This window comes from Martes martes, assembly GCF_963455335.1.
Source record: "Martes martes genome assembly, chromosome: 10".
In the NCBI taxonomy this organism is placed as follows: domain Eukaryota; kingdom Metazoa; phylum Chordata; class Mammalia; order Carnivora; family Mustelidae; genus Martes; species Martes martes.
In genome coordinates, this window is record NC_137898.1 from 8,658,248 (window position 1) to 8,671,724 (window position 13,477).

General features: G+C 54.1%; 1 protein-coding gene across 1 annotated transcript; it reads left to right on the forward strand.

The window, feature by feature from the left end:
• Positions 1–6,062: 6,062 nt before the first annotated feature.
• Positions 6,063–13,107, forward strand: SLC22A6 (solute carrier family 22 member 6; the record flags this gene model as incomplete). Its single annotated transcript, XM_080816774.1, has 10 exons — positions 6,063–6,431; positions 6,792–6,895; positions 7,156–7,310; positions 8,504–8,672; positions 9,136–9,259; positions 9,411–9,526; positions 10,582–10,796; positions 10,897–11,005; positions 12,339–12,542; positions 12,821–13,107. The coding sequence occupies 10 exons, from the start codon at positions 6,063–6,065 to the stop codon at positions 12,906–12,908; spliced, it is 1,653 nt and encodes a 550-aa protein (XP_080672900.1). The 3' UTR covers positions 12,909–13,107.
• Positions 13,108–13,477: the final 370 nt, after the last annotated feature.

Below are 13,477 nucleotides of genomic sequence, written 5' to 3' on the forward strand. Positions count from 1 at the left end.
CAGTCCTACCACTGGGGCTCTGCACCCAGTCCAAAGGAAAGCAGCCTTTGAATGTTTCCCCCTCAGGTCTCCTCCACACAGTCACTCTCTCCTGGCTCATTTCTCAGCACACATCAAATAAACTCCCGCACCTCCTGTCTTAACAAAAACAAACCAAACCAACCAGCCCCCCTTGGAACCGTATCTCCCCGCAGGGGCCACACCGTCTCAAAATTTCTTCCCTTCACAACTAAACTTTATAAAGGAGTTGGGTGCCTCTCGGGTTCGTACCGTCTAACCTCATACATCTTCAAACTGCTCTCCGGCCTCCCCGCTTCACCGAGACAGCTGTGGCCTTCGGCACCCAGTGCTCCCAGGGCTAAGCTGAACCCAAAGGGTGTTTTCATCCTGCCTGTTACTTGGCCTCTCAACAGACTTGGGTCCCCTGGTTTCTGAGATGCGGTGGGGGGTGGGAGGGGAAGAGCCGGGGTGGGGGTGGGTTGGCGTGCAGCTCCCTCCCATACTGTGGCTGCTCCTTCAGACTCTCCTGGAGGGTTTCCTGCAAATGCTACAAAATGTAGTTTCGCCCGTCCTGTCCCTACCCCTTCCTCAAAGGTCAACACCGCCAGAACCTGCCAACTGAACGGTTACATGACCTCCACCTCTGGTCATGACTGTCTGGACCAGGTGGCCCTCCTGATCCAGGTCTCATTCATCACGTGTTCCCTCCTGGGCTGGGAGTCTGAGTCACAGAGGTTCTAGTCCATGCCGTGGTCCTTGTCCTGGGAAGGCAGGTTAACAGGAGGTGGGGGGCCGGCCCAGACGCTGGTGGGTCAGAGAGAGCCGGCTGCCGAGAAAGAACAAAGCGAAGGGCACCGAGAAAAGGAGAACCACAGACACGAGGGCCCAGATGACAAGACTCGGTGAGACTATTCACATTGATTTTTTTTTAAGATTTTATTTATTTATTCATATGAGAGAGAGAAAGGCAGAGAGAGCACAGGAAGGGGGAGTGGGAGAGAGAGAAACAGGCTCCCCACTGAGCTGGGAGCCGGACGTGGGGCTCAATCCCAGGACCCGGAGATCATGACCTGAGCCTAAGGCAGACGCTTAACCATCTGAGCCACCCAGGCGCCCCTCACAGTGATTCCTAATGGAGTCCAGGCCCCAGGTCCTCCTCGGCTCTGGATATACTGAGCTCGAGAAAATATCCTGAATTCTCTGAATAGCTTTTGTTTTGTTTAAGCTAAACTCCAATGGTTCCAAACCAAACAATTCCAAAAGCAGCTCCTCTCCTTCTATCATCTCCTAAACACTGACGTTCCCCAGAATTCTTTCCTAAGACCCCTTCCTCAGCCCATTCCTTACCAGTGATGTCCGGTGGAAATGGAATGCAAGCCACTTATGTAATTTAAAGTTCCTAGTAGCTCGTTCTTAAAAAGAGGTAAAATTAATTTCAAGGGTGCATATATGATAATAATAATATATTTTATTTAGCCCCAGATATCCACATACTACCATTTCAACATGTAATCAATATAAAAGTTACCAATAAAGGTATTTTACAGCTTTTAGTTCATAGTAAGTCTTCAGAGTCTGGGGTGCATTTTACCCTATTAGCACATCTCTGTGGGGACTGGCTGAGCTCAAGCCCTCAGCAGCAGATCACGGCCACCAATCAGACAACTCAGAAACACTCCAGGGCCGCGACCGCCAGCCGCAGAGTCCACTATTCTCAAATCTGTATTTAGATGTTTGGAAGAGAGCTTACTAAACATGAGAGAGAGCGTGTTAACACCCCCCTGCTTCAACATTTCAGTGACTTCCCAGTGGGATGAAGTCTACACTCTCATTACAAGGCCGGTCCCACTCAGACCCCAACCCGCTCAGGCCCCAACCTGCCTCGGCTGACTTCAGTTTCAATACCTCCACCTCGCACCTGAAATGTAGCTTCATTCCACTCCTGTCAGTTCCCAGACTGCACCAGCCTCCCCTTACCCCCTGCCTTTAGTACACGCCCAGCTCTTGATGGCTCCCACCAGTCCCCCACTGCACTTGGCTGGGGCTCAGTGGGCCACAGGGTGGCTTGGCTGGGGCTCAGCCTGAAAGGAGGAAAACTGGGCTCAATTAGGAACACTAGCCCCGCCGCCCCACTCCCCCAACTTCCAGCTGTCCAGAATTCAGGGCGGCTCCCAGGATGTCCTGGCCGTAACCATTCCTGAGCTGTTTCAGGGTGTTTATTGCGAAGACACGCAGGAAGGTGACAGGAAGATGCCCGGGAAAGCACTTCCCAGTCACGTGGTCAGGACACCTGGTGAACCGGGATGCCGGTCAGGATGCACATGGCCCATTCTTCTTGCCATTCCCAAGTCCCCGGCTTGGATTCCGCCTTTTCCATCTCTGCTGCTCCTCTAGAGCTCCGGCTCCTCCTGCTTTCCCTACTCCCTGCTCTCAGTCCCTGAACTCAGCCTCCAACTGGCTCAGGGACTTGTCATCCAATACGGAGCACCTCTCTTGGGCAGAACCGTCGTGCTGAGCCACTGCATTGGTTACTCGCCTCCTGTCCGGGCTTTCCGTGGTAGTCTGGGATGAATTTCTAATTTCTGCACCATTCATTGGCCAGGGTAACCAGGCCATGAGACATACAATTCACAGTTTGGCTCCTTGCTCAGAGTGTTGCCATGTGCCTGGTGTGGGCACTTGGAGTTTGCCTGACTTCTCTCCAGGCCATTCATTTCAAACTCACACTTAGGACTTGTGGTCTGAGCAAGAACATTTCCTCTGACCTGCAAATCATTTATCTGAAAAACCTCACAAAACAACCGAAATCAAAATCGCATGTAGTGACACATTTTAAATCCCATTTAACAGAATAAAATTGTAAAAAACCCGGATGTCTCAGAAAATCTGAGATATGTGATAGCTGTTAACATGATAGAAAGAGCAATGGAACCAAGAGGGCTGAGATCTAGGTGGGTCTGCTGTGTGATCAAGAACAAATCCCTTGCCTACTCTGGGCCCTGGTCTCCGTATCTGCACAATGAGAAGTTTTCATGTGAGCGACAGCATTTGTCTCTGATGGTATGTGGTTCTGTGGCGCTTGGCCAATCAGAAGTCCCAGATTTGACCCCTTCTGGGTGAGCATGGCCAGAACTGAAGTCCACATTCCAGTCAGTCCAGGGAGTCCAACTCTGAGTGTTTAATGACTCAGAATGTCCCTAAAGGATATTTCTCATTCTGCCAATCATTCGCCACGGGAGCACTTCCAACCAGAAACCCTCCAGGAGCTGGGGGGCTGGTGGGAAGTCTCCTTGCTAGACATGATGATCCCAGGAGCCAACCACAATGGAGTCCCTGGAGTCTCCAGCTGAGCCTTTTCTAGGCTCAGCTTGGCTTGGAGCTGGTCAGGCCCTAGGGAGGGGGCTCTTCTCAAAAGCAGGGTTGGGCACATGCTCAAAAAGGGAAGGTGCTTGTAGGACCACCATCTCCCCCACTGCCCTCAACACTCCTCCCACGCCCCCACGAGGGCACCAAGTCCTGGCAGGAGGTTGGCCCCAGAGCCCCCAAGCTGTTTGTCCAGCTGTCTTCACATCCCCAGGCCACAAGGCTCTTATATACCTTGGCCTGGAGAACGTTGTCAGGCATCTGGACACCCACTGGGTCCCAGCCCAGAACCAACACTGGGTGGGGGGAGGGAGGCTGGGCTGAGTTACATCCCTCTCTGGGCCTCCGTATTCTTTTCTGTACATGAGACTGGATGAGCCCTAAGATGTCTTTCGCCGGCCATTGCTCACCTCTAAACCTGCAGGAAACAACCTGACTTTGAAGTTAGACAAAATAGGTCGGAAGCAGTCTAAGACTTCACGTATCCCAGCACCTCAACAGATAGTAAACACCCTCCCAACTTCATACACGAGAGTGTAGCTTGTGTACAACTGTACACAAGCTACACTGTACAACCATGGCAGGGCATCCTGAGTCCTTACAGGAGAAGTCAGAAATAAAACTGTTTCCCCTCAACAATAAGACTTGCAGATTTATGCCTGGGAGAACTGAGAAATACACCCTCTCCTCATGGCCCTTTGCATCAGCTCATTCTTATGGGGCTTGGACACGTCCCACAAAACTCCAGAACCCTAACCATCCATGCTGTTCAGACATATGCCAAAGAACCTGATGACGTGGGATGGACAGACAGCCCATAGGCGGCAGGAAAGAGGGAGGGACAGGACAGAGACCCCAAATGGAAATACCCCACAAAGAAGAGTCTGGCATGAAACCGCAAATCAACAATCGAGTTAGAACGTGGTAGAGAAGAGTGTTGGCCTGGACCCAGGAAGGTCAGGGTCCTGATTTGGCTCCTCCAGTGGCAAAACTGGCTAGGTATGCCTGGGAAGGGCAAAGGTTGCCATGCTTCAGGGTCCGGGTTACTCTTCTGTAGTCCAGCAGAACTTGGAGGAAGAGGAGTTCTCCTCCTCACCTTGCAAACCTTTCCCCTACTCCAGGAAGAGCATGTGCATTCTTGGAAGTATTTTGGTAGAAGTCATCTGTATGCCTGGAATATCCTTGGCCAAGCAGGTATGGGATTGATCATTATTCAAAATAAGTCTAAGATGTCTCTTAAGGTAATGTCTGGAGACATTTTTTGGTTGGATTTAGACCCAAGTAAACGGACTCAGAGTCCATGTTTCCTATACCATGCACTATGCAAATTAAAAGCAAGAATTTGTTGAGGTGTCTGTGTGGCTCAGTCAATTAAGCATCTTGTTTTCAGCTCAGGTCTTGATCTCAGGGTCATGAGTTCAAGCCCCTCATGGGGCTCTGCACTGGGTATAGGGCCTACTTTAGAAAAAAAAAAATTTTGATTCAATAAAAGCAAGAAGTTGCCACTGGCTCTATTGGCATTCCCAACCCATGATCCAGCCAGTCAGAACTCACAGAAGCCCACCCAACCAGAACTCGGCACTGCCCTGATCTTGGGTGATCAGGGCTCAGCGGCCAAACCGCTGGAGGAAAACAAGTGATTGTCTTTGAGTTGTGGCTGCAAATAAAATAAGTTCATGCTCCACTGAAAAAATTAAAACAAAAACAAATTATGGACAGAGACAAGACAAAGGGAAAATTTTGGAAACAGAAAAAGCCAGAAGGTAAAAGCTGAGACCCTGAAAGGATCGATCTAGATTATGTACGAGGTTGGGCTTAGGTCCCACTCCTTCAAAAGTAGCCTCCGACCTCTTTAGTTACTTCCATCTGAACAAAGCTGTGGTCCCATGAGATATGAGCTGTCCCCAGGAGACCAGAGACCGGGGTTGCCAATTTTAGCACATAAGAATACAGGATGCCCAGTTAAATCTGAATTTCAGACCAGTGAATGGTTTTTTTTTAGTATAAGTGTGTCCCACGTAATATTAGGGATATACTTACACTACAATAAAATGTATTTGTTGATCCAATACTGAGAGTTCTGTATTTTCTCTGGCAACCCTTCTCAAAGACAGACTGCTTGGATCCTGTCCACTAAAAAGGACAGAATCCCTTCAAGAGGCCACCACACTTCCCAGAGCCCAGTCTTCTCACTAAAAGGAAGACAGTAAGGTCCCACCTGGCCCCCTCTGGCCCCCGGATGTCCGGACACGCCCTCCCAGTACATCCCCTCTCACCACCCCCACTCCAGTCCACTCTCCTGCCCTTTATACCCACTTGGAGAATTTCCACTGACACAAGGACACTCAGAGGGTTAATCCTTCTGATACCAAGTCACACTTTAACTCATTCCCTCCAGGCCAAGGATTAAATCCTGCCCATGCAGGGGTCAGGGCTACGGCAGACCCTGAAAGCTGAGCACCCCACCCCCAAGTGAGGGGAGGCTCAAGGGAAAGGGAGGGACAGAAGACGGAGAGAGCGAAGGAAGGAGGGGCAGCCAGCCAGGCTCCTGTCCCCCCACAGAGCCAGCTCCGATTCGGCTCTAGGAACAACTCAGCTGCGGAGGCAACAGCTGCTTCTGTGCTCCAGCTAAGGACGGCAGGCTCAGGGACACCCAGACAGAAGTCCTCAGCCCCCAGCCGCTTGGCCGGCCCGGCCCCATGGCCTTCAACGACCTCCTGCAGCAGGTGGGGGGTGTCGGCCGCTTCCAGCAGATCCAGGTCACTCTGGTGGTCCTCCCCCTGCTCCTGATGGCCTCCCACAACACCCTGCAGAACTTCACCGCGGCCATCCCTGCCCACCACTGCCGCCCGCCTGCCGACGCCAACCTCAGCCAGGACGGGGAGCTGGAGGCCTGGCTGCCCCGGGACGGGCAGGGGCAGCTCGAGTCCTGCCTCCTCCTCACCGTCCCCCGACGGGGACCGCCTTTTCCCAACAGCACAGAGACCAACGGCACGGGGGCCACAGAGCCGTGCACCAACGGCTGGGTCTATGACAACAGCACCTTCCCGTCCACCATCGTGACCGAGGTGAGGACACCTGGGCCCCCGGCTCCAGAGGCCAGCCAGACTTGCCTTCCCCTCTGAGACAGGCAGACAGATGCACACACACACACACACACACACACACACACACAGACTGTCCCAGATTCTCCAGAGGCCAAGATGGGAAGATAAAGAAAGGGGCTCAAGATGGGGGCCTTTACAGAAAAGGGGGATGTCAGAGTCAAGAAAGGTCTCCCGGCTACCGGGACCGGGGAAGCCAACAGCAAAGGGAAATGTCAGGGGAAGAGGGTGGCATAGGCCTCAGAGGGCCAGCCCAAGGGAGGGGAAGGGGAGCCCCGCGGCCCAGGCTCATCTCTGCCTGACCCTTGCCCCCTCTCCCCACAGTGGGACCTCGTGTGCTCTAACAGGGCCTTACGCCAGCTGGCCCAGTCCTTGTACATGGTAGGGGTGCTTCTCGGAGCCATGGTGTTCGGCTACCTGGCAGACAGGTCAGTCCTGGGCAGAGCCACGGGGCTGGGCTGGGCCTGGGCCTCAGCTGGGTTCATGGGAACCAGGTGGGAAGTTGGCCTTGAAACCCTGGGGCTGATCTGAGGACCTACAGGGCCAGCCTCAGGACACAGCACAGGTCCTCAAAAGACCCCCCACCCCAGCCCAGAGCCTCCCCCAGGGCAGGCACCCCTCTCCCTACCCGTCCTGGCACGGTCAGCCCTCAGGATCCCTGCTGCTGTTCTCCCCTCCCCCACCCCAGGCTGGGCCGCCGCAAGTTGCTGATCTTGAACTATCTGCAGACGGCCGTGTCAGGAACCTGCGCAGCCTTCGCTCCCAACTTCCCTGTCTACTGTGCCTTCCGGCTCCTCTCCGGCATGTCCCTGGCTGGCATCGCTCTCAACTGCATGACACTGAGTGAGGGAGGCCGGGAGGGCAGGGCGGGCCCCTACCCACTCCTCTCTGACCCCCAACCCAGCAGCCCCTTTCCGGCTCCCATCTCCCAGCCAACCCCTCCTGAGTCCCGCTTGCCCTCATCTGGGCAGCCAACCTAACAGCCTTCTTCCCCGGACTCATACCATCCTGACCTGTCATTTAGGCATGATTGCAAACTCCATTTTTAGGGCCAGGCCGTTCCCATAAATGACTGAAGCTGACTGGGTACAAGAGGCATTAGGGAACGCTGAGGACTTTAGACAAAGGAGGGTCACAGCCCCACCCAGAGGGGCCACAACCACTCAGCTGCTCAAGCCACAAGGGTCAGGGCTGTCGAATCTTACCCTCTTCTCTTTATTAATGTAAAATATCCCAATTTTGTAATGTTGGAAATTAATTCCATGTTTTTAACATGGGGCAAGCCAGCATCATGTAGACCAAAGACATTTATGGCCTGAGCATGGTCTGTCCATGAGCCATCAATGTGCATTCTTTGAATAATCAGCCCCTTCCCCTGGTTCCAGAGGAGGAACCTGAGACTGGGGAGAAGGGCAAGGATTTACCCAAGGTCGTCCCTCAAGCCCAGAAGGCCATCTATGGATTGGGGGTCAGGGATGAACCAGGATGGGACCGGGACCAGGACAGGACATCTAGAGAATTCAGCCCCAGAATCCAGTCTAGGTGTCCAAGTCATTGGCCCAGCAGCCGAATCAGCAGCCGAATCAGCAGTCCCACGAGGAACAAAGCTGGGCCACAGCGGAGAGGTGGTCCCACTCCTACCTTGACTCTCCTGGGTGGAGGAAAGCCACTGTCTCCTCTGAGCTGCTCTGGCCACCGAATCGGCCCATGCTGAGGAAAGCCAGCACTGAGTGGTCAGAGAGGCTCTGAAGGGTAAAGGGACCCTCGCCAGGACAGTAGGTTGGGGAGCAGCAAGACACAGTGGGGGAGTGGCGGGACAATTCTTAGGGATTCCAAACCCATCTCCCCCTTCCTTCCTCCACCGAAAGTCCCCCACTTCCCCCATCCTGGCACGCATCCTCATTCGATGTGTCTTCCACTGAGCCCTGGGAGAGATCAAAGTTTGGGTGGAGAGAGGGGTCTTTGCCCAGCCCAGGGGTGTCCACCCGCCGGGCAGCCCGGTCAAGGGCACTGCTCTGTTCTCACCTTCTTTCCAGATGTGGAGTGGATGCCCATCCACACGCGGGCTTGTGTGGGGACCCTGACTGGCTATGTCTACAGCCTGGGCCAGTTTCTCCTGGCCGGTGTGGCCTTGGCCGTGCCCCACTGGCGCCACCTGCAGCTCCTGGTCTCCGTGCCTTTCTTCGCCTTCTTCATCTACTCCTGGTGTGTGGGGCCCAGGGTGGGTGGGGGTGCCCAAGGGCTGCCCAGAGGGCTGCAAGGGACAAGACATCCCCCAGATCCCACAGCACGCTCCAACACACAGAATCAGAGAAGGTCAAGGCCAGAAGGTCAAACCCAGCCCAGTGCCTCCCTGTGACAGATGGGAGAACTGAGGCTGTGGGAGGGAGGATTTGCCCCCTCCCCCGACCCCGGGGATGTGGTTCTTCAGCTCCCCCCTGGCTCTCCAACCTGCCTGTGTTGTTGCTGGGCTTCTGGGTTTGGGAATGGGTCATCACCAAGCTGGTCGCTGTCTTATGGTCCTAGAGAGAGGGATTTGGCAAAACCCCTGGGTTCCCAGCCTGAAATGAAATCCCACTGCAGGCCCCTGGGAAGCCCACCCTTTGCCCCCAGCCCAGCCAAAGGGAACCGAAGCCATGTTGACACCTACACCCACCCCCACTCCCAGGTTCTTCATCGAGTCAGCCCGCTGGTATTCCTCCTCCGGGAGGTTAGACCTCACCCTCAGGGCCCTGCAGAGAGTGGCCTGGATCAATGGGAAGCGAGAAGAGGGGACCAAGCTAAGTTTGGAGGTGAGACCCCCCCAAGGCCTCCCAGGACACCCCACAAGGATCCTACCCTCAAACCCCGAACCCAGGTCTCAGAGGGCTTCCCTGAGTAAGGGGTTAGGCTGGGAGGAGTTTCTGGAGGAGTCCAGGCCCTGAGCCCTGCCCATCCTGGCAGGTGCTCCGGGCCAGTCTGCAAAAGGAGCTGACCATGGGCAAAGGCCAGGCTTCCGCCTTGGAGTTGCTGCGCTGCCCCGCCCTTCGCCACCTCTTCCTGTGCCTCTCCATGCTGTGGTAGGCCCAGACAGACCGAGCCATAGAGAGATAGACAGTGACAGACCAAGAGACAGGAGGCTGGTTGGGGAGAGAGTGGATGCAGTGGGTGGAAGAGGCCAGACAGAAGGGAGGAAAAGTCAGCAGACCTGCCATGAGGGGCCGTAATCCTCCACGAGGGACAATCTTGAAGAACCAGATGACCTCCCCTCGGTTCACTTCCGGTCACCACACTGGGCGTCGGTCTCTCCGTCTTCTCCTTTTATCAACTCCGTGGCAATATGGAAACACCTCCTCAGGATTGGGATCAGCCCCAAAGTCAATAGAATTACATCTTGAAGGCAGAGACTAGTCTGGCTTGCAAAACATTTGGAGACTTTACCGGCCTTGAGGGCCTGCCAGAAACACAAGAACAGGCAATAAGATGCCTAGAACTCAGCTCCAAAAGGACACGTTGACCAAGGCTGGTATCAGCCAAAAATGTTCCTTTCTGGTTGCAGCGTTCCCCATAATCCTTCTGATGTGCTCCCCTCCCGAGCCCATCACCAGAATAACGCCATGACAGTTAGGAAAAGTGCAGTCAACAATTCTACCAGTGAGTGTTTTGGTTCCAATTTGGGATTTACTCCAGGTTCGGGGTCCTATCCAATAACCTGAGCTTCATTCTGTGGGCTCCTGACAACGTAAGAAGCACAACCATCCCAGAACCAGGCCTGGGTCTGCAAAGCTTTGGCATTTCCTAACACCTTGACTCTAAAGATGTGCCTGGAAAATCCACCTGCCCTCAGCCCAGCATCAATAGATAAGATAAAGACTAAGACTATATGAATTTTACATTCAACTAAGTGAAAAATCCCCTAATATATCAGGGATACTAGTTATCAGAAGATTGAGAAATTTGGGGTGTTGGAGGACTACCCCACACTTAGACTAAACGCTTGAAGATAGATTAGCCAAGGCAAATTCTAGCTTCTGAAGCAGGGTCACAGTGTAGCTCACTCCTATTTTGAATGAGCAATCCCCTCCGCTTTAACCCTTCCCAATCAACTCCATACCCCTCATCCCTCCCCCACTAGGTTTGCCACTAGTTTTGCCTACTACGGGCTGGTCATGGACCTGCAGGGCTTTGGCGTGAACATCTACCTAATCCAGGTGATTTTTGGTGCTGTGGATCTGCCTGCCAAGCTGGTGGGCTTCCTTGTCATCAACTCTCTGGGCCGCCGGCCTGCCCAGATGGCCTCACTGCTGCTGGCAGGCATCTGCATCCTGGTCAATGGGGTGGTACCCCAGGGTGAGCACCCACGAGTACCTTGGTCCTTCATCCTTAACCCTATCCCCAGATTCTCATGCCCCACTTCCGAACTCCCACTGACCCCTTCCTTTCTCTCTAGATCAGTCCATTGTCCGAACCTCCCTTGCTGTGCTGGGGAAAGGCTGCCTGGCTGCCTCCTTCAACTGCATCTTCCTCTATACTGGGGAGCTCTACCCCACAGTGATCCGGTGAGTAGGAGCCTAGTGGGAGGGGCCTTGAGACAAGACATCCCCACACACATAGGTCAGACCCCAGAGCACACCGCCCAGCGTGCATAGCCCAAGGCCCCCTCTCAGCCCCCATCCGTGCACTTCGTGGCTAACACAGATACACCTGCCCGCTAAGCCCTTACCTGATCCAAGGAAAAGATCTCAAAAGGAGTCACCAGCTGGGGCAGGGTTGAGAGCCAAGAAGACACATCTCAGAGGCAATTCATTGAGGTCCCCCCACCCCGCAACCACCTTGATCTAAACCACAAGTTAGAAGCAGCCACCAAACCTAAATTTCATCTATAAGCTGAGTGTGTCTGTAACCAAAGTGTGTCTGAAACCAAAGACCAAACTGGAAAGTAATTTCTTATCACAAAAGCCACATTTAATACTGCTTGTGCTTCGTGGCTGTACGGATAAACCCAGCATTGCTTTACGAGTGCCAAAGGCGGGGGTGGGGGGAGGGCATTTTTGCATTGAGAAACAAGAAACACGTGTCTATATTAAAAATGGGTCGCAAAATTCCCATGAGATGTCAAAGAATGGCCCGGCTTCCCTAGGCTACTGGGACTGAGCAGGGTCATGGCTGCTGTCCTGTGCCCTTAGAGGATTTCAGGGGAAAGAACAACAGTATAAAACACTTACTATGCACCAGGCATCGTCTTAAACTTTTTATAAGTATCAACTCATTGAATCCTCATGATAAACCTATAAGGTAGTTACCGTGAGCATTCCCATTTTACCAATGAGAAAACTGAGCCACAGAAAGATCAAGTGACTTGCCCCATGTCACACAGCTTGTGAGGAAGCTTGGATTTGAACCCAAGCAGTCTGTCTCCTGAGTCAAGGTTTTTAACCTCTGCTCCCTCGGAGAATGTTCTTAACATACTCTTAACGTGCAGCTTCCGGGTCCTGTCCCCTGGGGATTCTAATCCAATAGGACTGTGTGGGCTGGGACAATTCTAACTCAAAATCCCCTAGGAGATCTGAGAACCACTGGCCTAACTTAACTGTCTCATTTGACAGCTCGGGAAACTGAGGGCCAGAGAGGAAAAGGGACTCTTCCTCTGGTCGCATGGCCAGTTAAGGCCAGAGGCAAAACTCAGTCTCCTGATTCTCTGGCCGGAGCCCTTCCCAGCCTGTTTTTGTTGTTTGTCTGTTTTTAATCTCCGAACCAAATGCCAAATTCACTTGCTATCAAAGGGGCGGGGTGGGAGGCTTCAGCCTGAGCTGCTCTGACCCTGAATTCAGCTGGGACCTCAGCATCCACCCTAGGGCAGTGACTGACACCACCGCACCTTGGGCCCCACAGGCAGACGGGCATGGGAATGGGCAGCACCATGGCCCGTGTGGGCAGCATCGTGAGCCCACTGGTGAGCATGACTGCTGAGCTCTACCCCTCCGTGCCTCTCTTCATCTACGGCACGGTCCCCGTGGCCGCCAGCGCTGTCACTGCCCTCCTGCCAGAGACCCTGGGCCAGCCACTGCCGGACACGGTGCAGGACATGGAGAGCAGGTGGGAGCCGGGACTTACCTCGGGTCACACGCCCAGGCGGGGGTGGCACCGAGACTCAAACCCAGGCCTCCTCATTCAGGCCAGAGCTCTTTGTCCACTTCCCCAGTTGGCTGGGGTCTCCTTGAGTCCTTCCTGGGGGTCCTGGCCCCAGGGAACAATAGATGGGGCAGAGAGAATGGTAGTTGGGCACGGCTGAGTAGAGAGCCCCCTGGGAGCCCCCAGCTCCTAGCCCTGGCCTGGACGCTGCATACCCAGGACGCCGCTCTCCTGCCCCCCAGGAGGAGAGGAAAGCCAAGGCGGCAGGAGCACGAGCAGCAGAAGCAGATGGTCCCGCTCCAGGCCTCAGCAGGAGAGAATGTACTCTGAGCACTGAGACGGGGCCTCACAGAGCCCGAAAGGGAATGAGGGTCCTGCAGGTCCTGAGCCACCCACTCCGGGAAGGGAAAGGGGAAATGGCGGCCCAAGGCGGGTCAAGGCTGTGGTTCAGGAAAGCACCTCCCAGGGGTCTCCCGCCCTGAACAGACTCCACCAAGACGGCGTCATTAAAAGGTTTGTGTGCAACATCTCCTTTTATCTCTGTCGTCTCAAATGTAATAGCCACTCCGCATCAGCCAGCGGCCCAAAATTCATACAGTCCAGTCCCCTGCCCTCAACCCCCAGGACTTTATAAACCATCCCGGAGAACTGGAGAAGACTCTTTTACCTGGACCCCCTCCCCCGCCCCTACTTTCCACCCTCTTCCCTCCTTTCTTCTCTACCCTATTCAAATATTTCTGTGAGTTTTAAATATCTTACGCTCCACCCCTCCCTATCCGACCGGAAACTGAGAAGTGTCTGAATGAGAGCAGCCAATCAGAGGCTTTGTTTCAGGCTCCTCCCCCCTCGTGAGGGCCAATGAGAAACTCCAACAGCAAAGCGGGAGAACTAGCACCACA